The following is a 24946-nucleotide window of genomic DNA, read 5'->3' as shown; positions in this document are numbered from 1 at the left end:
CCATTATCCGTTGCTCAGCGTTTGAGAGAGATTCTGGCACTCGTATAATGCAGACGAAAGACTCGTCTCTTTCCTGTGTGTGTGTGTGTGTTTGTGTGTGTGTGTGTGTGTGTGTGTGTGTGTGTGTGTGTGTGTGTCACGGTCACGGGGAATCCGTGGGAGCGCAAACTCCGCCCCCGCCATGAACATCTCCAGCGGCGAGTGCGGTGCTTGGGGGGGTTACCTCGCGCTCGGAGCTCGGGCTGCAGTGAACACACCACCACAAATCTGCTCTTGATCATGTAACAGGAGTGCAGTTCACGGGATCTTCACGAGCGAGCGATGCGGCAGGTAGGACATCAGTTTATATCCTGGTGTGTTTCATGTGTGAGCGCGGGTTGGCGGAATAAACGCTGCTTTACGGTGAGATGGACGAAGGAACTTCAGTGTTCCCATCCTGTCTCATCTCCAACTCTCTGTATCTTCATTACACATCAGTTACATCATCTTAAAACAGTCTAAACCCCACAAAAGTCAGTGTCAGAGGATATTCCCTCCTGTTTTAAGCATTACGTGTAATGTCGTCTCACCAGGTGTTTGAACAGGTGCAATGCAGCAGAGCGTTTGTATTTATCGAGGAAGCCTGAAGTCGTTTTTTTTTTTATTTTTGTTAGAGTTCAGAAGTGTCACGACGGTTCAATTGGTGGTGTTTATTTAATATATTATATGAGGCTAGTTGTCCCACTTTTTACTCCAGTGAATATTCAGAGGGATTATTTCCGAAAGTCAGTTTCTGTGTAGATGAATGCTTTAAAGTATTGGGGACAAAATGTCTTATGTGCCCCACTTGTGTAGCCTTTTGTCACATGCTGCTGATAACTGTTTAGGATGTGATGTGCAATCTTTTGTGTACTATGAGAAACAACATACAGCAAATCACTGTTTTCCGAAGCATTGACTGTTTATACCCAAGTGAGACATGATCAAAATAAGAGGCAGCTAGAGGAACAGCACATCAATCTGACTGACCAGGGAACATTGTATTCCTTAGATGTTCATACTCTTTTATAGCTATTTATGTTTAATTTAAGTATTAGATGTTCCTTCTTAACCTTCTTAGAAGAAATAAAAGCAGTCCCTGATGTGACAATTGTTAACATACAGAGTACAGAGCTAGGCTATAAATAGCAAAGCTCAGGTAATAAAAAAATAAATAAAAAAAATAAAATTATATATATATATATATATATATATATATATATATATATATATATATATATATATATATTTATATTGACATTTTTTTCTTGTAGTGTATCTTGGCAAATCTTAGATTTTTTTGACGTTGTTGAGATTTTTTCTGAGTGTCCATTATATTTGAAATAGAGTGACTACTACATATCTTCCCTATATAGGAAAGATAACTATTCACTATTAATTGTACAGACATTAAACATTGGTGGCAGCAGGACCATAAAACTAAATAAAAGGACTGAAAGCAAACCCTTCAAAATGTTACCGCCTTTTTGTAATTTCATTGTGTACTGGTCCTGAAAAAAGAGAATGTTGGTTGAAAAGTTTAATCAGCATCACAGATAAATTGACAATATAAAGTGCTCTACCTATGATTAACTGCACAGATTGCTCTACGGATGTCCTTTATTACTCTCACATTGTTACTCTCCAGAAGTTGCATTTTCTATTGATTTTTATGTAATTGTTTTCAAATAAGGTGCATGCATTAAAGATTCAAAGGGGCACAGTTGGAGAGAAGGGCAATTACATTGCTAGTCGTTAGTCCACTAGTCCATGGTATACTTCATGCTTGGTCTGATACCATTATTTTATTTATATCTGCCGCTTTACATGCATTTTAAATGTGTGAATGTTCTTCATGTATGTGTCAGCTCTTTACACTAAGATCTTTTGAAATCTTTATTGTGTAATATAATGTCATTTCTGTCATTAAATATTATAAACATGTATATTGGCATTATATTGGGCTTTTTCCACCCTGCTGTCTAGATTTTGGATATTTTAAATTTGAATACTCAAAATCTTATATTGGTCAGCCATTCCTATACTTACTACCCAAGACCCAGTTCTGTCTTGCTAATCTTAATTTCATAGCTTTGAATCCCTTTTTTATGCTAATGCATCTACTTTGAAAGGCATAAAACATCTGTGAGTCTAATCTCCATTAAACCAGGTGTTGTTTGTGAACGTGTCTCAATCATTAGAGGAGTAATTACTGAGCTGAGAGCTGTTGACGTGCTCTCTTGAGATTTATGCACTGAACTACATTTCCCATGGTTCTTGCAACACCCTTGTCATCTTTAATGTTGTTTTCAGGTCATGTCAGGATGATTGTATTTACACATGAACAGTGTCACAGTGTCTTAATATCTTAAAATCTGAATTTTGAGGCATGTCACAATAAAACATAGAAATTTTACTCTTTTTTGCATGTGGTTAGCATACCGTTGACGGATTATAAAAATAAAGCTTGTCGGAACATGCTACACATTTAGCAATTTATGAAGTGACTTATGCAAATACATTTCAGCATGAGAAAGGAAAAAATGCACAGATAAAGAACCAATTATAAACCACATGTGCATCCAGGGCTCTTCATTAGTTTGCAGTAGGGCTGAAAACGTCCTGTCTTTTGTCTGTAAAAAGAGATAAACAAAAATGGAACCCTATCCTTTTTTCCCAACCAAAATCATTTGAACTCATATCACATTGTAAAGTTGATTTCAAGCTGGTAAAAAGGGATTTCCCTGAAGGACTTGAAGGGAGCATTATTCCTGCCTGGTGTCCTAAAATAATCACTATAGCCTGCCTCGGTAACATTGAAATAACAGTCCTTGTGGGTGTTGTTGAAAGTGTTGTTGTTATGTCCTATAAATTAGTCCACTCCAGGTATATGGCAGTGAGGAATTTTATTGCTATGTAAGGATTTAGTTTACACATGTAAATAAACAAATTTGAAAATTTGAACAGAAGAGCATTTACTCAACGTGCTGCTTTTGAGTTTATCGCTTTCATTGATGATGCATTTGAGTTTATCGCTTTCATTGAAAAAGAGCATTACAAATGTTTATCTAAACATCTCCATCTTTTTTCCCCTTTTGTTTGTTAAACTATTCCTTTAAGTATGTTACCATTCAAAGGTTTGGGGTCAGTAAGAATTTTTTTTTTTAAAGACATTAATAACTTTATTCAGCAAAGACACATTAAATTGATAAAAAGTGACTAAATACTTTAGTCTATAATCTATTTTAAAATCTATTTATAAATATGAATTGATTTACTATTCATAAATAAATACTTCTGAATTTGAGAATTGTGAAGAACTGATTTCCACAAAACTATTAAGCAGCAAAATCAACAAGTTCCTTGAGCACCAAATCAGCATATTAAAATGATTTCTGAGGAATCATGTGACACTGAAGACTGAGTAATGGCTGCTGAAAATTCAGCTTTGCATCACAGAAATAAATTACATTTTAAAATGTATTCAAATAGACAACAGTTTTATAAATTATAATAATATTTCACAATATTACTGTTTTACAGTTTTTTTAAAAACGTCATCTTCAAAAACATTTTAAAAAATCTTACAGAATATGGAGGTATTTGAACTGTACTGTACATTGTTTGATAACATAAGAGAGCTGTGTGATGATGCATGTTTATACAAGGCTTTGTGTATACTAATGTGTATGCTGAGGGTGGGATCCAGAGAGCTACTACACCTTTTGTAACCATGTACATTTTTTATTAAAGCAGCTCAGCAGTATAAACCTTGCACAGGAGACTATAATAAACACACTAACATTCAGAGACATTCAAACACATAATAAAAACTATCTGACATTGATGTCAGAAAGGGGGAGAAGAGATTTTTTTTTAATTAGTGCTGCTAGACATTGCTGGCTCACGCTGTGTCATTTTCCTAAGTGGAGATATTGAAGTTACACTTTCAATGATCTCACTGTGTGTGTGTGTGTGTGTGTCCCTTTAAACAGTTCTCGCATGAGAAATTTGAATTAATTTAGCTCCACGTCTTCCTGGTGAGTCAGACACTTAATGGAACAAGAACCTCAGTTACACACAAAGGCACAAACTTACGCACATGCAATTCAGCTTAAAGCAGTTTTGTGCTGCGACATTGCAAATAATTTGTCACCTGTGTGTGACACATCCACGTATGTGTGTGGTTGTGTCACCGATGGCAGACACTTTTCTAAGTGTAAATGATGGTGGGAAAAACAGCTTTTGAAGGTTCTGATTATTCAGGCTGGCCTGTCAGACATGGTGTATCAGATCCTGTCAGACAGACAACAGAATACAGGAAAGTGTGTTGTGTCCACAAACACACACACACACACACTCACAGGAACACATATTTTCTGTCCTCCCCATTTGTCACTCAATATTGATTACAAACAAACCTGGAACGAAGATGAGATGGCATACACACTTGTAGTTACTGTTATGTATTCACCCAGATCATGCACATACTAGACAGGGCTGGGTGTTGGATATGACCCATAAATCAGTACTTCAAACAGGAAAATAAAGTCCTCCATGGATCCGAGCCAGTACATTGCTTTAGTCTCGACGGGGCTTCCAGCAAAGACAACTGAACATGATTGAAATAGTTATAGATCAGAGCTGGCACTTTCTAAAAATACAAGTTTCAGTCAGTATCTCATGATGTTTTTTTTTTAAAAACAATAACAATAACAAACTGTTAAATGTAACATAAAATGGATGGAACCCTTTTAATCAACTCAGTGGTTCTGATTGTCTTGACTGTATCCAACCATTTTTTTCATGGGAATATCAAAATAATGACATAAGTTCATTTTATGTTAATAATAAAAACGATTAACAATAATATTCTAATAATATAATCGTATGTATGTCGTTACTGACATGCAATAGTTAAAAGTTAAAATAAGTTAATAACATTTAAAAATGGTTTGTAAAATCATATAAATAGAATAAAAACATAATTTTTACATGCACAATTTTCTGGCAATCATTTTATAGCATGATGTTCCCCGTGGTGTATTTCATCAGAAAAACCATAAAACTCATTATCGGTACCATTTTTTTTCAGCATGGCAGGGAGAGAAGTAAACATTCTTATTCCGTTTTTTTCTTTTCTTCATTTTTTACACATATTATATTCAGGAGTTCACCCTTACATCTAATCTGAAGGCGAATAGTAGGCATATTTTGGCATGCTGTCCTGGGGGAGGGGTCTGGGCCCGGAGCATAGCCCGAACCCAGATAACTCAATAAATAAATAGATAAATAGATTAGAAGTGAGGAGTTGGGGTGGAGGAGGGATGCCGAAAAACTGTTGTGGGACAGGAGGTAGGAAGACTGGATATATATACATGCTTGTGTGCTAGACTGCTAGTTAAGATGATTAGCTAAACGAGATGCACCTGTGCCAAATTGGATGATTATCTGATCGTGCTCCTCCCGAACTTTGTTAATAAAACCACATGTGTTGAATGAATTTGATATGCTGAATCATTTAATGCTTATTACTGAACGTATTGTAAGAATACATTTTTTTAAATTTACATATAGAATACCCATTCTGGTGTATTTTTATTTTGTTAGAACATACAGCTTCATTATTTAATTGACTTCAAGCACTATTACCTACCCTATTTATGGAAAGTGTTAGCTATTAATGCAGAGGTTATAGGTTCAGTCCCAAGTATGCATGATGTACAGTGATTACTGTCCCGTTCTATTACTCTTGTGCTCTCGAGCAGGCCACTTCACCCCAGATTGCCACTGGCAGACTGCCACTGCAATTAGTGTACTGTCACTTTAGATAAAAACCTAAATGGTAGCTGTAGCCACATCGGTTTGGCTGGGCTTTCATACGGACATCCGGACTGTCAGTCTATTCATAAAGCAGATAATAAAGACATAATCCATAATATAGTCTTTCATGCCAAACCATATAACCAGTTTTTGCCTGAATTTAGTTACTTTTTTGTGTTTAATGTCTGATATGAGATGCAAAATCATTATGTTTTTTTTAAGGAGCCATGTCATACTTTAAAAAATATGTCCCTCTTTGAAGATTTTATATATTTATTTTTCAGTTAAAGAGTAATAATCTCTTTCTCTCTGACTCTCACAAGTACTGATAGAAATGCAGCTTGATTTCAGTGTTTTTTTCCTACTTGGAGTATCTTTTTATTTCTGAAAATTGTTGTATGTTATATATATATTATATTAAACTCTTTTGACTTCAGCTAAGTTAGAAGGTGAATCATGATTCACTTGTAGCTTTACAATATTTATTAGACCTAAAATACCCTGATAGATAACTGTTTGTTTTTATATGGATGTTATGCTTTCAGGCATTCAGCAGGTGGAAAGGTTAACAATGCACTGACCAGTAGCATCGCAAGACCTGCCACAATTGTCAAGAGATGAATGTCATCGTCTGAAGGACCAGGCAGATGACCTTTTTGGGATGTGTAGATGAACTAAAGCAATCCTTCATACTGACTGAGGATTCCAGCTGCTTTCATGAAGCATAATTGTAATTGGTTTGTTGCCAGTTTGACTGGCTAAGTTTTCCTGGAGCTCTGTGAGCCGTTCTTTAAATGGTCATGGCAAAAACAACCGAGTCGCTTAATTTGTCCTTCCTCCTGGAGCACGAAAGGCAGATGATTTTGGGTGTTCTCCAGAAAGACGAGAAGCTCCGCAAACGAGAGGAGAAACGCATCAGGTAGTGTCTTCCACACATCATTTCATCACAAGCAGACATTTTATATGTGTGTGTGTGTGTATGTGTGTGTATATATATATATATATATACACTTTTGCAAGAATATTTAGCTACTGTGTAAACTTAGAAAAGTAACTAACTACATTGAAAAATATTTTAGTTGCAGCTATAGTTTTCTAACACACACACAAAAATGGGTTTTGAGTGATTGAAAAAATCAATTTAAGGTGCCTCGAAATGTTTAATAAATTATAGTTAATTCAACAACAAAAAAACCTGAATACTCAAAAAACTCATTTATATAACTTATTTGATCACATGATGCACTAAATGATCAGATAAAAACACTTAAAATGTAGTGACTTGAATCTGTGAATCCTTTTTAGATCCTGTGAAATTACACAGAATTCCAAATGAATCAATTCACTGGAATGAAGCCTTTCCAGCACTACATACTATATGTCAGTGAATTTTATGTCAATGAAAGCAAGATAAAAATGTCCATGTGGCGTTGAAAATGTAGCTTCATTTTGGAATAGATGAACTGTGTTCAAAGCAGCGGACTTACTGTTGTTCATTTTTAGGATTGTCACCTTGGTATGTAAGGTTCTGTCTGCATTCTGAGCAGTCTTGTAGATATTGAGCTTCAAAGTTTTTGCATTCCATATAGTGATATGGGATATGGGGAAAAAGCCTCTTTCATACATCAGTCCCAAAATGTAGACAGTGCCCACACAAACACATACACACATAAAAAAACACCACATAATGTAAATAAGTTGTTACTGAATAATAATATGTGAATAACTCAATTTTGTCAAAAATGGCATATAGAACTTTATAATTCCAAGGAGACGATTAAGTTACTCCCCAACAGTGATGACAGGTGTGTCTCTACAGGAAGTTGAAAAATGAACTTCTGGAACTGAAGCGAGCCGGGCGGCGTAGTTCAGCAGATCAGCGCGAGTGTGCTATATGTCTGCGTGCTCTGGGTCTCATCCTGCAGAGGGGTAATGTGTGTACCATCTGTCATCGGCGCATCTGCAACTTCTGCACTGCTACGCCTCCAGGCAGCAACTGCAAATGCACCGTGTGTGTGAAGACTGCGTGAGTCACACACAACATCCATACACACTGCGGTCTATAATGGTGGATAGATATAAGACACCAAGAAATTGGGTTTTCTCAAACAGCGTTTTCTTTCAGTAAGAAATGTCAACAGTTCATGGGCTCTTTAATAGGTGAACCAATTAGGCTGTAATTGTCACTTCTATGATTGGTGCTTACACGGCGTTGTCTGCGTGTGACTGGCTGATTTAGGGAGCTGAAGGTGGTTACAGGAGAATGGTTTTTGGAAAAGAGATCCAAGAGGTTTCAACATGCCAGCATTACCAGCAGTGATGTAGTCAAACAGTCAATCCTCAGCAGTCCTCCAGGTGAGACCAAATCAGAGTTTGTGTCAATGCAGACATCCATCAACAGTTCCTGGAAATGTTGCCATACATACACACTGACAGCCCTTACATAATGGAACATTTTCTTTTTCCTCTCCAAGGCTTTTTTTTAAATGTTTTGAACTAGAATAGTTATATGTTTCAGTATATACAAAAAAATATATAGTAAATTCTGGGAACTGGAAATATAGGGACGAAACAGCAAAACATTTTAATTTCAGAGAAAATATTTTAGACAGACAAAATCATTGACCAAAACAGTGACATTTAATTAACGCTTCTCCAATGTTGTGATTTACTTACTCTCAGGCTATCAAAGAGCTTTCTTTGTTGAGTTTATTTCTCCATGGGAACATATTTTTATACATTAAGCATTATATTTCATTCTCACCGATGAGTGAGAGTCCAAACAGATGCTAATACACACGACTCGTAATTAATGTCTTGTGAAGTTAAAGTTTTAAAGTGTTTTTAATAAATAAATCCATCAAGACATTTTATAAATCTATTGCTTCAGGCTTAAATAGATAGAGTCCTCTATCCATAATATTGTTTTCATCATTTTTTTTTTCTCACATTTTCTGACATGGTCAAAAGGCCATGCATTTTTAGCTTACTTTTTTATTCTTTTTTTTTTAATGATTATATTTTTTTTCTGGAGATGAAGGCTCTGGTCACAGATCATCAGAGATGAAGAGATCGTCCACACCACAGCCTGAGAGATCAGCTACGCCCCATTCCCAGAAAAGCACAGGGAAGAACAGGAAAGGGTGAGGGGCATCATTTACAGTCCAGTGAGCTGTCGATGTTTGAAATCACTTACTGTGATACAATTCCTGCTGTTAATAGTTCTTGCACTTTTTATGCTTTCCTCTATATGCCTGGAACTGCTTAAATGTAACACTGTAAACATTGTATCTCATAATTCAATGCACTCACCCATTTACAATGTGACAAATGAGCCAGGAGTAATAGCAACCATGATTTTGAACATGCAGTACACTGAGTATGACAACAATGTAGCATCTCACATTTTGAAATGAATCCTGTTGCAGAGTCCATACTGTCTCACATATTAATTTGGAAAAATAGTGGGCAGTGTATTTCATTCTGTGCCACCATGTGTCTGTTCATTAAGACTCATTAAGTGTCTGTGTTTTAGGAAGAGAGCGGTTGCAGTGGAATCATCGGGGTTACCAACAGTGCCCAATAACATGAGAGCACAAATGGTCAAAACAGCAACCCACACAGAGGCTAGAAACAGGGTAAAACATGATAGCATAGTTGCAATCTTGTATACTGATTTGCGTGCATGACAAGAAAGCAGTGTTTACTGTCTGTGTGCGTGAATGTGTTTATTCAGCCGGATGGGGCAGAGAGCGCGTCTAGTATACAAAGCAGTGACAGTGTTCCTGAAAAGATGGCGGATGGGCGGAGACAAACAGATTCTAGCACACCCTCTATCGCCATATCCAGAGCCTCCCTCTCATCAGGTATCACCATGGCAACAACTCGACATAAACTATTACTGCTGTTAACACCAGTAATAAAATTTGCCTTCAAAACTGTTCATTATGTAATATTAAAAACTTAAAAAACAATCTGAGACCACATTGAAAATGCCTATTTCAGAATTTAATTTAAACATGACAATAAACTGTTTCATTATGTAAGATAGAAATAGATGTAGACAAAATGTAACAATCTTAATCTAAACAATAATTAATGTCTGTGAATTTGTAAACCTGTACTTACTCCAAAAACAGTATGTGTGCCCCTTGTTTTACTGTTTTTGTAAATATGTCTTAAAAATGCATATAAAAAAATAAGAAAAGAAACATGTAGAAATATTTAAGATTCTGCAGTATTGCTCTATTAAGATCTGGCACTCTAGGTCACTGATAAAATAAGCAAAACTCACAATTTCTACCAGATAAAGTATTTTAGAGTTTGGACTAACTAGATAAATGTATGCAATTTTTAAATAAATAATTTATTTAATGTATGAAAAAAATCCTGTGGAGTTATAAGATTTTATTCATTTACATGACTTCTACAGATCTAGAAATAACACTTTTTTTCACACTAATTATGCTGCTTCATATATCCATGTTTTTCAAGACAGTGATTACACTGTTCTTTCAAAGAAGAAAAAAGGAGTTGAATTAAGAATTATACTTTTACTTATACTTTTACTTATACTTGGACCTCACTGTATTTATGCAGAAGTATTATAAAATATAAAATGGCCAGAACTTTGTTTAAAAACAGCTCTCTTCACAGATCGCAGTCGCTCTGAGGTGGACCTCAGTGATCCTGTCGAGGTTTCCAGTGATGACCCTCTGATTAGTCGATGCCGCTCTGTTCCAGGCCTGAACGATGCGGTAGATCTCAGACACAGTTTCTTAAACCACTTCTCACTTGCAATCTATTTTTTTTTCTTCCTGTATACAGGATATGATTTCCTGGCAGGGAGTTGAAATGATAAGAGGCTGCCTTCTGTAATGTGATATTTCTGATATCGTATCACTGAGTGAAGTGATTGCATGAAGGAAACTGGTGCTGTTTTCAATATAATATTGGCTGAAGGCAGTGTTTGTGCTCTAGGACTCAGATGAGGATGTTGATGCGGTGTTATCAGCACACTATAAAACCAACCGGAGCGTCTGCAGTGCGCAATCAATGGTATAATGATGTACACAGAAATACACACACACACACAAACACCATAATCACAGCTTTGCTACAATTGTGTTTGCTGGCTTTGTGCAGATGTCTGACTTAAACAAAATATGTATTTGTTCCTCTTTCTGTATTTTGCTTGTGTGTACTCTGTTTAGACTTTTATTTGTTTGCCTGATGGCAGGGGAGCCAGAAACCCAACTCTTTACCTCCTTTTTCTAATATTAATGAACCACATACGCTCTAAAACTTGTTCCAGCTTGTGCCTTATGGATATTAGCATTTCCTCCTTCTGGCAAAATATCCATTTACATGAGATCACCAAATTCTTTGACTCACCTGGCAGAACCAAGCTTGCATTTTTTAATCACCCAATCTCATATACACACATTTTAGCATAGATAAAACACACAGTAACTACTGAGTGCATCATTTCTCAGTTTTCCAGCCACACATACAGATGCAGGTGATGCATTAAGATTCAACAAAGAAAGATAATTCAGGCAAACAAGAAGACAAGTGGCCTCTTTCAAAAAAGCTGACATAGCTCGTAGCTCACACACAGTCTCTAATAGCTAGATGAGTCAGATGCAGAATAAAGAGGGAACACAAGAGAAAAGCAAAAATCTTTTCATATATAGTCATATTTTCACAGAAAAAAAGTTCTTTTTATTCACCCTCGTGTCATTCTAAACCTGAATGATGTTCTTTTGAACAACACAAAAGAAGATGTTTTGAAGAATGTTAATGCTGCTCTTTTACATACAGTGAAAGTGAATGGGCACTGGAGTGGCCAAACTCCAGATTATGACAAAAAGCACTTTAAATGTATCATTAAAGTGATCCAAACTGTTGTGCTATATCCCAAATGTATATTTCAATGAACAGACACAAATTCTGCAATATCTATTACTTGTTGAAAAAATTGCTTCGTGCCATAGCTCTCAAATCTTATAAATCATCATGTAAATTCAAATATGCCTTGTCAAGGTGTATTGTGCCAGAATTTACATCTATTGTATGGCTTCAAAAGACCTATGGACTACCTTGTTGTCATTTTTGGAGACAATCAGCTCCAGTTCCCATTCAATTTTATTGTATGGAAAGGAGTAATGGTTACAAAACACTGAAACAGAAATGAAAGCCTTAATTTAGCTGAAAAACTAAACTGAAGATAATGTTTGGGTAATTAAATGTGAAAATAAAAAACACTACCTTTATGGAAGAAAATGACAAGGGTGAGTAAACATGACAGTCATAATAAAATATGAAAAAACTCCTTCTTGACTCCAGCAATCTGTCTTCTGTCATATTATCTATGTTTTTCTTATTCTACTTCTCTGATCTCTTTTTTTACTTCTATCGATCTTCTCTTCTCTCTTTCTCTCTCTGTCTTGTTCTAGTCTTCCACACCTGCCTCGGAGAGAAAGTGGGGTTTCCTAAATGTACCTGACTCAGATGCTGACACTGTGAGTGTTCAGTGTGTGTTTGCGTGCAGATGTGTGTTTGTCTGTTGCTCTGTTTGCTTCAGTTTCTCTCTCTTTCTGTTCTGAGCCACGGAAGAGACATTCATACACTTAAACACAAGCTTGTGAAAGATGCACACCCAAAGATTCTCCTTATATGTGCTCTCCAGACCAGCATCAACAGTATGATGAGTGTGTACAGTGAGACAGGGGACTATGGCAACGTGCGAGTTTCCGGGGAGATCCTGCTCAACATCTCTTACAGCTATAAAACAGGGGCACTCAACGTGCTCGTCCGTGAGTGCCGCTGCCTAGCAACCGGGGATGAGAGAAGACAGCGCACGGATGCGTAAGTCCACACACACACACACACACACACACACACACAGAGACTATACACTTTTAGCCCTAGTAGAGCATCTCTGCTCTGCACGTATTTGGAATGTCAATGTATTAACATTAGATTTATCTCTATTAATTATTTTATTAGTTTATTAACATTCTGTCATTATTTACTCACCAGTATTTATTGTTTTGATTTAATATTTTAAACTTGCATTTTTATAATTTTTATAATATATCCAAATATATTCCTATCTAAATAATTTTCCAAACCAAACACTTTTTGTTTTCTTTAATTTAAAGGGGTCATATGATGCGATTAAAAAAAAAAAATATCTTTGGAGTGTTACAAACTCTTGGTGCATAATGAAGATCTGTGAAGTTGCAAAGACTAAAGTCTCAAATCCATAGAGATATTCTTTATCAAAGTCAAGACTCTGCCATGCCCCCTAAAATGCCTTGTTTAAACATGCCCCACATATCTACGTCACTATGTGGAAATATTCGTGTAATGCCGCCCAAATGTTCACGCAAAGAAAGAAGGCGTGATTTCAGTAACCACAGTTGGTGTTGAAGCAGCCATGTCAGGGAGATGCTGTGTGTATCTAGGCAAAAGCACTTTATTTGACCTTCCAAAAGTAGATGCATTTAGGAATCTTTAAAATTGCTTTCATCAGAACAGCAATGCATTTTATGGACGACCGTTTCGTAAACCTTGTAGATGAGGTAATTCTGACTTTGCCACAACAATCTGGAGTTTCTAAATAAGCTACTGTATGTTATTAGTTGAAGTATTTGCTATTCACAGTTCAAATCCGGAGTTTTGCGCGTCGCTTGTGTGTGTGTGTGTGTGTGTGTGTGTGTGAGAGAGAGAGAGAGAAAGAGAGAGAGAGAGAGAGAGAGAGAAACAGGGTCACATAGTGGAGTCAGCTGTATGTGCGGCTTGTGTACTGCAAACACATAAGAGCATCATCACTGTGTCTGTTAGGCCACTCTGTCCCTCTTTCGGGTAAAACTAAAGACATTATTAACTGTCTTTACATTTATTTTGAAAGAAGAAGCTCGCGATTATAGAAAAGGGGCGTTATATTTCCATCGAGTGCTTGTGGTGATTGGCCATTCGAAATGCACTGGGTCAGTTGGCCAATCAGAGCAGACTGCGCTTGTCAGAAGGAGGGACTTTGTAGAAAACGACACGTTTGAGAGAGGCATAATGTACAGTATTTGAAAAATAATGTATTGTTTTAACATTAAAGCATGTCAACATATTGTTTTACACCAAATACACAAAATAATGATCTTTAAAAAAGCATCCCAGACATCATATGACTCCGCGCCGGAGTGGTTTTCAAACCGGCAAATCCGCTTCACAGTCACATCCATTGCAGTGCGCACGGATTCTGCCTGGGCTTGGTTTCAGTGGGCGGGAACTACAGTTTGTGTAAACACTTTTGGTTACTTAACCTCGGTATAAGATGGGTCCTAAGGGACTTATCTTGCCCCAAGCTTAGCTGAGGGCATGAGAAACCACTACCCACATGGGAGGTTAGACAGATAGAATCCGCGCCTGTAGTCAGCAGTCAGCAGCCGTACAGATCTCACTTATAGATATGCTGCTGGACCACGCCCATGAGGAGGCCATTACCCTTGTGGAGTGGGCTCTCACACCAATAGGGTATTCCAGTCCTTCTGATGGGTAAGCCAGAGCTATTGCATCAATAATTCAACGAGACAGTCTTTGTTTGGCAACCGGCAGACCCTTCTGGCGGTCTCCAAAGCAAATAAACTGTTGTTCAGACTGCCTAAACAGTTTAGAATGTTCCACATAGACTCTCAGAGCCCTAACAGGGCAGAGAGTGTTCAGTCCCTGCTCACCGTCTGCAGCGTTGAGAGCCAATAGGGATATTACTTGTGCTCTAAAGGGAGTAAAGAGCACTTTAGGAACATAGCCGTGTCTCGGTTTCAAAATGACTTTGCAGTCATTGAGCCCAAACTCAAGACATGAGGCACTGACTGACAGTGCTTATAAGTCACCCACACTCTAAACTGATGTCAGTTCAAGGAGAAGGGTCATTTTAAGTGATAAGGGCTGCAAGTCAGCAGAACTTAATGGCTCAAATGAGGACCTTTTTAGGGCCCCTAGGACCATGATAAGTCCCAACATGGCACAGTCTGAGGGCGAGGAGGATTCGAGGAGTCTCCTCATGCCCTTCAGAAATTTAACGACCAAGTCGTTTCTGCATATTGAATGGCTGGCCTTGAGAGAATGATTCGCCGTGATGGCTTCCACTTATACTTTGAATGTGGATGGGGTGCGCCCCCTGTGGCCACCCCTAGGATGATTTGCACTATTAATTTAAATGCAGGATATACATTCACAATATAAATATATTTATTTATTTTATAATATAGAATATAATATAATATAATAATTCACAATAGTTTAAGAAGTTATTCAGTACAATCGCAATGACTCACTTATTAATACATTTTTTAATTTCACATTTCACATCAATTTTCAATGTTTTATGTTTTAAATATCAAAACATTTTTATTCATTTGTAATTGCAGGTTAAAGTATTCCATGTCCCACAGAAACAGTGTGTAAAAACGTCTATTGGCACTTGAGATGCAGCTTCTGTTATCCCTCCATTGCAAAGACAGGGTCGCGGGAAGATTTTTTAGGTTGGGGCAAAGCCATATAGAATATAATAATATTATAATAATATTTAACTTAATATAAAAATCCATTCATGTGATACAACAAGCAATCATTGGCTATTATCCGCCAAAATGCAGATTCGTCACGCGCCAACTTCTTACACAAATAAGATTGGGAAAGACTATTAGTAAGTCTGATTTTATTTATTAATTTACTTACAAGAAATAACAGTAAAATATATTAAAATAACTAAATTATATGCATATTTACTTTTGAGTTGAAAACATTATTAATTAAGAAATATTTAGTAAGATCTTTCAATCGTTAGGGAGGCAACTTTTCTGGTGGCCCGCAGCCATGGTGTCAGGGCATTTATGGAGGAAATGGCTCAGCGCCTGCGACATCTTCTGAGTCTCCGAAAACCACACAGTGAACCCATTTACAGTGGAGCCAAATAGCCATTTTGGCAAATCAAGGAAGGCCATTTTCTTGCATAGCCCTTTAAGCAGAGAGCAAATGGTGGGCACAGATGTGCGTTGATCGTTTCCTCCAGGGTGTAAGTCTGGTGTACCCTCTTTCGTGAGAGCTGCTGTAGTCGAGGGGTTTACCCATGCTGAATAGGGGGCGCGCCACATCTTGGTAAGCCTGTCGTGGATGGCTGGCAAGAACAAATCAGGCTTCAGAAGAATGGGAAAAGAAAGAGTTTTCCCTTGTGGGTGGCAGTGGCTCAGTTGTTCATGTAGGTTGTCTACAAACCGGAAGATTGTCGGTTCAATCCCTGGCTCCACCTGACCAAGTGTCGAGGTGTCCTTGAGCAAGACACCTAACCCCTGCTTCTCCCTATGAGCTGGATGGAGCCTTGAATGGCTGACACCACAGTTGGTGTATGAATGAATGGTGTGAATGGGTGAATATGATGCAAGTTGTAAAGCGCTTTGGATGGCCATTGGGTCTGTTGAAAGCGCTATATATATGCAGTCCATTTACCATCCATACATAACGAGAGTGAATGTTGGAAAGGGAACCAGCAGGCACTTTTTTTTCTGGAGACAGCAAGACGGATGACGCAAATACAGATTACAAACCTCACCAAGGTATGTCACACCGTGCGATCAAACTGTTCTACTAATAAATTCATTTCTTATTATGCTGTGTACTCGATGGCTTAAAGGTTTGGTGTTTTTATTGTTCCTCAGATCAGGCGAAGAATAAGGCCTATGTTTTCAGAGGACTTGCTAACATGAAGAAAATGTCCAGAGGTCTGTAATTTTACGTAATTAACACATTTTTTACTTAATTATTTAATTTAAACTTTAGTCGTTTTAACGTTTGTTTAAGATTGCTGTGTGGTAATTGTAGTGATGCGCTAGCAATGTTAACGTTTAAGTGGGACCTTCGGCCAATGTTATTTGGACCTTCTACCCAGTGAACACCACTGAATTTTACTATATTGAGAAAAAAACTGGGACGTTTTCCTCAAAAACCTTAATTTCTTTTCGAATGAAAAAAGAGAGACAATAAATAAAGGTGAGGGAATTATGAGGAAATTAATTTAGAAGTGAACTAATCCTTTAAGACTGCATGCATCAATTTGATCAAATATAAAGTTAAAAGGAATATTGTGAAATATTACTACAATGTTAATGACTATGTTCTGTTTGAATATATTTTAAGATGTAGTTTATTATCAGCATCATTACTTCAGTTCATGATCCTTCAGAAATTAACATGCTGATTTAGTGCTGGATTTTTTTAGTGCTCAGTTATGAATAATGGTTCTTAATACTGCTTATTACCAGGGAAGTCGTGGCCTAATGGTTAGAGGGTTGGACTCCCAATTGAAGGGTTGTGAGTTCTAGTCTCGGGCTGGACGGAATTGTGGGTGGAAATTGCAAAAGCTGAATAATAACTTTTTATTCATCAATAAATCCTAAAAAAAATTAATAAAATAATAAGAATAATAAAAAGCAGCACAACTGTTTCCAACATCGAGCTTTGATCAAAGCAATAAATAATAATTTGAAGTATGTTAAAATAGAAAACCATTATTTTAATTCTTCAACAATATTACAGTTGATCAAATAAATGCTGGCTTCATAAGCAAGAGACATATTTCAAAAATATTAAAAATAGCAATGTGTCCAAACTTTCGACCAGCCCAGTCCTATTATTAAGCAGGCAGAATGTTCTCAGGTGCATCCTGAATGATAGAAACAGAGAGTTGCACTGAAGAGAGAGACATGTATTACAATATATTGTTTGGTATGGTTTATATATATATATATATATATATATATATATATATATATATATATATATATATATATATATGAAATCTTTGCCAAAATACACTTTTATTTCTGTTAATGGTATGTTCCATGTTAATTGAGTAAATTCATTGAGAAATTTTCCAGCAACACCATATAACAATCTGTTTCAATTTCAAGTTCCACCTGTGAGCCAGGACTGTCAAATAGTAAGGTGAGTCCTTTTTTTCTTTTTTTTCAGTGGAGGTTGAGTTATTCAAGCTCTATTTGAATGCCTCAATGTATAATTGAGTATTGAAAATATTGAGTGCTTGATAATGTTACAACTACTGCTGTTCAAAACACTGTTTCTTAGGGCCGATTGTGGTTTGCAGCTTTCTGAGGAAATGCTCTTTCAAATAACTTTACACTCACCATCCTTAACAATATACATGTTATGAGTCATAGTCCTATAGCAATGCTATAATAAGTCTGTGTGTCATTTTGACACAAACTATTTTTCATCTCAAGTTGGTGATTAAAGGAAGTGTGTGTGTGACACTGATGTCATGTGCAATTTTCACAGTAGAGCATGTTAATAAACTGAGACTCTTATGTGTAAGGCTTAAACATTGCCTTCCTTGCTTTCTAATACTAAATTAAACAAATGCATTCATAACATATCTGTGTAATATACAATTAGTTGTGTATTTTTTATTATACAAAACAGGTGTCACCTTTACTCATGCTTTCTTCTCTGTTATATCAGTTATTATACTTCACATCTATGGGCAGTAAACAGAATAAACATTATCTTCGTTAAACACAAAGCAGGAAAAAATTACTAGAATACAAGAAAATCTAAAATGCTTACCATGCATAACATTTATGATGTTGAAATACATATACAGTGCTTGCATAATTATTAGGCGAGTCAACATTCTGATGATATTTCTAAGCACTTTTACCAATTCCAAACCACATCAATCACTATTCATTTTGTTTATAATCATATATCTTATAATTATATAATCAATATGAACTGGAAGTGAAAAACGCTCACTATTGCTCCAGAAGGAAACACAATGCATTAAGGGGGTGAAAACTTTTGAACAGAATGAAAATGTGTAGATTTAAATTAAGATGCATTTTGTATGATCCCTCTTTTGTTCAAACTTGTAACATTTTGTAGATTCTGCAAGGTGTATGTAAACTTTTGACCTTGTATGTGTATATACAGTATGTGTGTATGTACAGTATGTGCAGTATGCATGCATGTGTATGTATGGCAATAACATTTTTTTCCACTTTTGTTTTTTTGTTTTTTTTAGAGACCGTGAAAAGGAGGGAACTTTAAGCTTTAAGCTGTGGAGTCAGATGGAGGCCTCACATTTACCTCAAAACAGCATTGCAGATGACTCTATTACTACTAGAACCAACTCAAGCACACAATGGTGACACACATTTATAAGAACTTTCCCTGTGATATGAACATTTCCCTTTGGTAATTATTCAGATTATTCTCATTCTCATTGTGTAGCATTGGTTTAAAGGGTTAGTGCACCCATAAATGAATATTCTGTCATTAATTACACACCCTCATGTCATTGTAAGAATTCAGAATAGCATGCACTGTTTACGTTCAGTGCATGGATATTCTCCAAAATGGCACCAGGGTGAAATCAAGGAGACAAATTGTTGAATAAAGTTGTTATTCTTGTTTTCTTTGCGTACAGAAAGTATTCTCATATCTTCGTAAAATTATTGTTGAACAAAAAAAAATATCAGTGTCATAAGACAGTAAAATATTTAATTATCTATTATGTAAGATGCTTGTAATGATTTCTTTAATAGTATGAATCATTCCTGCTAAGATACAGTCATAATCTACTTATATGATTTGTATTATCCGGGAAATGTACAAATACTGTGGCATATGGATATTACTTTTTTATTTGAAACAAAGAAACATGCATTTTATGTAAAGCTGTACTGAAATATGTACAATACAAATAAACTAATTGTAATTTAACTCTAGATATGTATACAACTTATTTGTCTGTGTGTGTGTGTGTGTGTGTGTGTGTGTGTGTATATATATATATATATATATATATATATATATATATATATATATATACACACAAAATGAGCTGGCCCAGATGCGGCATGGTACTGGTAACCGATCCGGCATGGAACTGGTAACAGATCCGGCCCACATTTAGGCCAAATCATTATAAAGGCGTCCGCATCTGGTCCAGAGCTTGCCCGGTGCCGGTATTTGCCAAAAGACACCAACCCGAGTCCATTGTGCGGATCTGGACCAGAACTTCCAGTTGACCCAGGCCACATGATTTTTGCTATCTGGGATCGTATGACCCCTTTAAAACTAAACAAATGATTTAACCCAATGACTGAGATTAATCACAAATTATTGAAATTGTCTGAAGTTGCTTATTTGTTGCCTCTTGTATCAATTTAATATCACTCCCAAGGTGTCAGAGGCTGATATTGTGGTATTGTGATTTCGGTATTATGTGTGTGTTTGCAGCTATGTTAAAACATATCTCCTGCCAGACAAGTCCCGTCAAAGCAAGAGGAAAACCAGCATCAAAAGCAACACCACTAACCCAGTGTTCAATGAAAACCTGAGGGTAAGAGTCGTTCATGCCTGCCTCACAAGGTTTTGTACTGAGATTGATGAGAAAGGTGCAAATGAGATATTGATTTAAAGGCTCTTATCTGTCTTTGTCCCTCTGTATAGTACGTGGTCAGTCACTCTCAGCTGGAGACACGCACACTGCAGGTTTCTGTGTGGCATCATGATCGTTTTGGACACAACAGCTTCCTGGGGGAGACCGAGCTGACCTTTGACTCCTGGGAGTTTGACACGCAAATAGAGGAGTGGTTCTCTCTGCAGCCCAGGGTGAGCTGAGCACACACACATACACAGACAAACAGAGCTAGAGATAAAGAGGAGTGTGCTGACATAAGTTCGATACTGAAATGTGTGTGTTTGTGTCAGAATGAATCTTACGTGGAGTCAGTGATCCACTATAAAGGGGAACTGACGGTGGTTTTGAAGTACATTCCTGCAGAGAGAAATCTCTCCCTGCCTCTGGACCAAGTTCAAGGTATGATTTAGAATCTGATATGATTTTAAATGATTTTATCTATAATATGTAATAATTTTCACAGCAAAAATATTTTTTTTCTTTTGAATTTTCTATTTGAGCTCCTAGAAGCTCTCTGTATATTATTAGTATTTAATCCAGCTATCTTGTGTTTCTCAGTAAAAAAGGGATTTCTAAAAGGAAAGAAGAAGACCATCACTCTTCCTAAAGGAGGAATGGTGGAGTTGCTGGTTAAAGAGGCAAAAAGCCTGACAGCCGTCAAAGGAGGGTCCTCTGACCCGTTTGTCAAAGGGTGAGTTGATTTCCAGTTTCTCCCTCATATACAGTGCACTTCGCAAACTCACACTCGTTTCATCTTGTGTATCAGATACTTGCTGCCTGATGACAAGAAAAGCACAAAGCACAAGACGGCCGTGGTGAAGCGCACCGTAAACCCACGCTGGAATCACACCTTCACATACTGCGGCCTGCAGCACAGTGATCTGGACAGCGTGTGTCTGGAGCTGACAGTGTGGGACAGAGAGCCGTTCGCCAGCAACGTCTTCCTGGGGGGTGTGCGGCTCGGGGCAGGAACTGGTGAGTCTTTCATCAGCACAGCCTATTTCACTACAGTCCTTCATTTTGTATCAGGTCAATAATTTGAAATATTATATTATTACTGTGGAATAATCTGACTCAGATTAAGATAATCATTTAGTCCCAAATGTTCTTGAATACAGTTTCCACTGTAATGTTCTTTCCAAACATCTCCTTAATAAGTCATCAATGATGCATGAAGTGCTACTTTGTGCAACATATTTTGTATTCATGCTAAACTAATTTACTGTTAGAAATGTTTTATTCACTCACTCATGATCGGATCAATTGTTTTCTCATTGATGATTATGTATTAAAGCTGCCAAATTCTACACTTTTGCTGCATTTATAATTAGTAGTGTTACTCAAGGTTTCTTGCATTAAAATCAGTTTACAAGACAAATGTCCACCCTTTCTGGCCATTTTAATGAAACTGTCTGTTTTTTGCAACAGTACCTTTTAATCTTCTATTAAAATGGATTAACCTTTTGTGAAATGACTAACAGCACCTCCGCTAAACTGATAGTAAGTCACTGATATGTGATTGTGAACGTAGACAGTGGTATGTTTATGTGCTGATAGTTTAGACATAACCATAAAATGTTCTGAGTGAGTTGTATTTGCAGCTTAGCTTTCATAAATGGATTGGGGAGGTGGCTTTATGTTGTAAATATATATAGTAATTAGACTTCTTTTTATATTTTAAATATTTCAGTAGTTCTAATTCATAAAAAAAAATCCATTTTTTTTTTCTTTCTGTTCAACAGATGATCCTGAAAAAGATATATCACGGCTTCCATAAAGATATTAAACAGCACAACTGTTAGCAACATTGATATAATTTTTTTTTTTTTTTTTTATCAGCATACAAGAATGATTTCTAAATTATGTGACACTGAAGACAGGAGTAAATGCTTTGCCATCACATTTTAAAATATAATATAATTCAAATATATTTTCAAATATATTAAAATATTCACAAATTCACAAAAGATTTCACAATAATTACTGTTTTACTGCATTTCTAATTAAATAAATGCAGCCTTGGTGAGCATTTAGTGTATCTATTCATTCATTCTTTTAATTATTAATTCATTCATCAATCCATCCAATTTTTGCAAGTAATCTATCTCCTAAAATGTTTTAGGAAGCCATTAGCTGTAAAAGCCATTGTTTATGCATATTTTGCTTTTTAAAATATAGTTTGTTCTGTAAAAATATTAAAAAATAGCTTAAGTACAGTCCATTGTTGCCATTTTCATTTTGAATATTTCTCCATTGTACACCAAATGGGCTCTTTGGTGTGAATTACAGTCAAACAGCCAAAAACATAAGCTTGGTAAAATAAGTATATTTAACTTCTTTAAACGACTGTTAACATTTTTCCCCCACGAGTGTGTCTGACATTCAAGCAGTACAGCTAGATTTTCTTCTTGCATAAAGAGCAGTTGACTTGACCTGTTTGTGATCTGCAGGTCTGAGTTATGGGAAAGAAGTAGACTGGAACGATGCCTACGGGGAGGAGCAGCGACTGTGGCAACGCATGATTGACAACCCTGAGGTCCCGCAGGAGTGCACACTGATGCTGCGATCCAGCATGGCTAAGAGGAAAACATAGTGTCCCTGGCAATACTCATCACATCTTATCACCTCTAGACACTTTAAAGTGCTCTTCATGTTCATTGGCAGTACTCGCACTAGATTCTCCCAGATTCTCATTCCAACATTCATATGCACTCTAAATTCTCAAAACATACACACACACACACACACACACACACACACACACACACACACACACACACACACACACACACACATATATATATATATACTCACATATGCACTTCTAAGGTCCTATTTACACCTGGCATTAAGATCCTTCTTGGCTGAGACAGACTGGCATTTGCACCTGATGTTAACATGTTTCTCAAATATGTCTCTTGTGACCACATGGGATCAAATTACCAAGATTTTTATGACTACATAAATCATTTATGTCAGTGCAGTACTGCATGCTGATGTAAAAAGAAATGGGAAGAGAGAGAAAAAATTATCTTCCAAATATATTAAAATTTTCGATTTCCACACATTTTCAATCTGCATATAAAAAAAAAGAATTTAGTTCCCGTATTAAACACCCTTCAAAAGTGTGTGCTTCGAATTATGTTGATAGCAGGCTTCTTAAAAAAAATGTTTTAATTGGACAGTTGATTTTAAAGCTACATGTTACAAGCGGAGTTGTACTTTTCTGTCGCAGTGAATGATGGGCAGGTGTACGTTGTCCTTCACTGACCTGTCTTCATTTAGCACTGCACGCTAGTGATTGAACAGCCGAGACGAATCTCATACCAGGTGTAAATGGGAAAAGCTCTTTGGTCATAACTCTGAACGGCACATGAAGACTATTTCAAAAGAGCACAGTGAACATATCAGCAATCAAAGAAACATTTGTCCTGAAAGAACAAAGCACAAAGCACTTCCTCCAAGCACACACACACACACACACACGATAAAAAAAAAAAAAATCAATTTGCACAGATACCACCTGCATACAAGTCTTGCATAAATGAGAACAATGTACTGGATGTGAGCAATCATTTCTGTGAGCACATTTATATAGCCATGCACAAAAGATCTTATGATAATCATGTCAGATCTGTCACATACACGTAAATTTGGCTAGAGAGAGTCTGATGCTGACTGTTAAATTTCATAGCTAGTTTTACCACAGTTTTAATGTTAAAAAAAACTATAACTGGGGCCAATGTAATTCATTATATTGAACTAGATTTACAATTCCTTCAAGAAATTCCAATGTTTTTGGTAAAATGATTGTTGTAAACACAAATGTAGAGTAGATAAAGTAGGCTAATTACATTTGTACGCCATTAAATGTTTCCACACCATGTTTCATAGAGACTAGTCAATTCAGCATGCAAATATTACATTGACATCATTTATATCAGGTAGATCCCCCCACTCTGAAGTAAAAAAAACTGACTATATATTATAATATAATATAATCGAAACCAATAATTCAAAGAAAAACTAAGACAAAAAAATGTTTGAATTGGAATTGAATTTATAGCATAAAGGTTGGTAGAAATAGAAAAAAATGAGATTTTAATACAGAAAAGGATCACAAAACAAACACACATACATATGCACACATACTGCATAAGCACAATGCTTAGAGCCCCTATATTGAGTTTTGAGCTGAGTTTAATAGATAATTCCCCAGTTGATGCTATTGAGCCATCATGTCGCTGTGAGGTCTCCATGAATGTGTCCTTAATATCTAGAATACTTTTGTTGGCATCATTCAGGTGAATAGACCTTATAGACAACTTACTGTATAAACAAATTAGATTTTGTGGCATGTATAAGGCTCACTGTTTGACATCCAAGTGTTACCAGTGTCTAAAATTGTCTGAAGCTGTTTGATTCACAGCATGTTCAGTGTATGTGTGCGGTTTCCACACTCTTGTCAGAAAGACAGTGTTTAGGACTGTTCTGTACTGTAATTTATCATCTTCAGAAAGAGAATAAACTATAATTAAACAACTGGTGCTGCTTCATTACTCTTTTCATCCACGTATTAATCATTATTTGCAGTGTTCT

General features: G+C 36.4%; 1 protein-coding gene and 1 long non-coding RNA gene across 4 annotated transcripts; both read left to right on the top strand.

Moving 5' to 3' along the window:
* Positions 1 to 120: 120 nt before the first annotated feature.
* LOC128019885 (synaptotagmin-like protein 5) lies at positions 121 to 24889 on the top strand. 3 transcript variants are annotated; one of them, XM_052606200.1, is made up of 17 exons: positions 121 to 330; positions 6387 to 6760; positions 7661 to 7867; positions 8081 to 8196; positions 8882 to 8984; positions 9377 to 9479; positions 9578 to 9707; positions 10498 to 10598; positions 10822 to 10899; positions 12300 to 12365; positions 12533 to 12711; positions 20164 to 20266; positions 20377 to 20538; positions 20638 to 20746; positions 20906 to 21038; positions 21114 to 21322; positions 22798 to 24889. In XM_052606200.1, exons 2-17 carry the CDS (start codon positions 6636 to 6638, stop codon positions 22938 to 22940), a joined length of 2067 nt encoding a protein of 688 aa, XP_052462160.1. In that variant the 5' UTR covers positions 121 to 330; positions 6387 to 6635; the 3' UTR covers positions 22941 to 24889. The 3 variants fall into 3 exon arrangements, with proteins under 3 accessions (XP_052462160.1, XP_052462159.1, XP_052462161.1); XM_052606199.1 differs by having other exon boundaries at positions 122 to 330; positions 8876 to 8984; XM_052606201.1 differs by lacking the exon at positions 12300 to 12365 and having other exon boundaries at positions 123 to 330; positions 8876 to 8984.
* On the top strand, positions 15195 to 19693 carry LOC128019890 (uncharacterized). The gene is made up of 3 exons (XR_008185257.1): positions 15195 to 16625; positions 17814 to 17847; positions 18944 to 19693. It is a non-coding gene; the product is annotated as an uncharacterized LOC128019890 (long non-coding RNA).
* Positions 24890 to 24946: the final 57 nt, after the last annotated feature.

Source organism: Carassius gibelio, chromosome A9 (genome assembly GCF_023724105.1).
Source record: "Carassius gibelio isolate Cgi1373 ecotype wild population from Czech Republic chromosome A9, carGib1.2-hapl.c, whole genome shotgun sequence".
Classification (NCBI taxonomy): domain Eukaryota; kingdom Metazoa; phylum Chordata; class Actinopteri; order Cypriniformes; family Cyprinidae; genus Carassius; species Carassius gibelio.
Note: the sequence above shows the minus strand (reverse complement) of the source record. Positions and strands in the feature narration are given on the sequence as shown.

Excerpts from the sequence above, each read along its gene's own strand:
- LOC128019885 (XM_052606199.1), top strand. The coding sequence starts at position 6,636 with ATGGTCATGGCAAAAACAACCGAGTCGCTTAATTTGTCCTTCCTCCTG. Across the intron at positions 7,868-8,080 it reads ACCGTGTGTGTGAAGACTGC|GGAGCTGAAGGTGGTTACAG; the intron begins GTGAGTCACACA and ends TGGCTGATTTAG. Across the intron at positions 12,366-12,532 it reads CTGACTCAGATGCTGACACT|ACCAGCATCAACAGTATGAT; the intron begins GTGAGTGTTCAG and ends TGTGCTCTCCAG.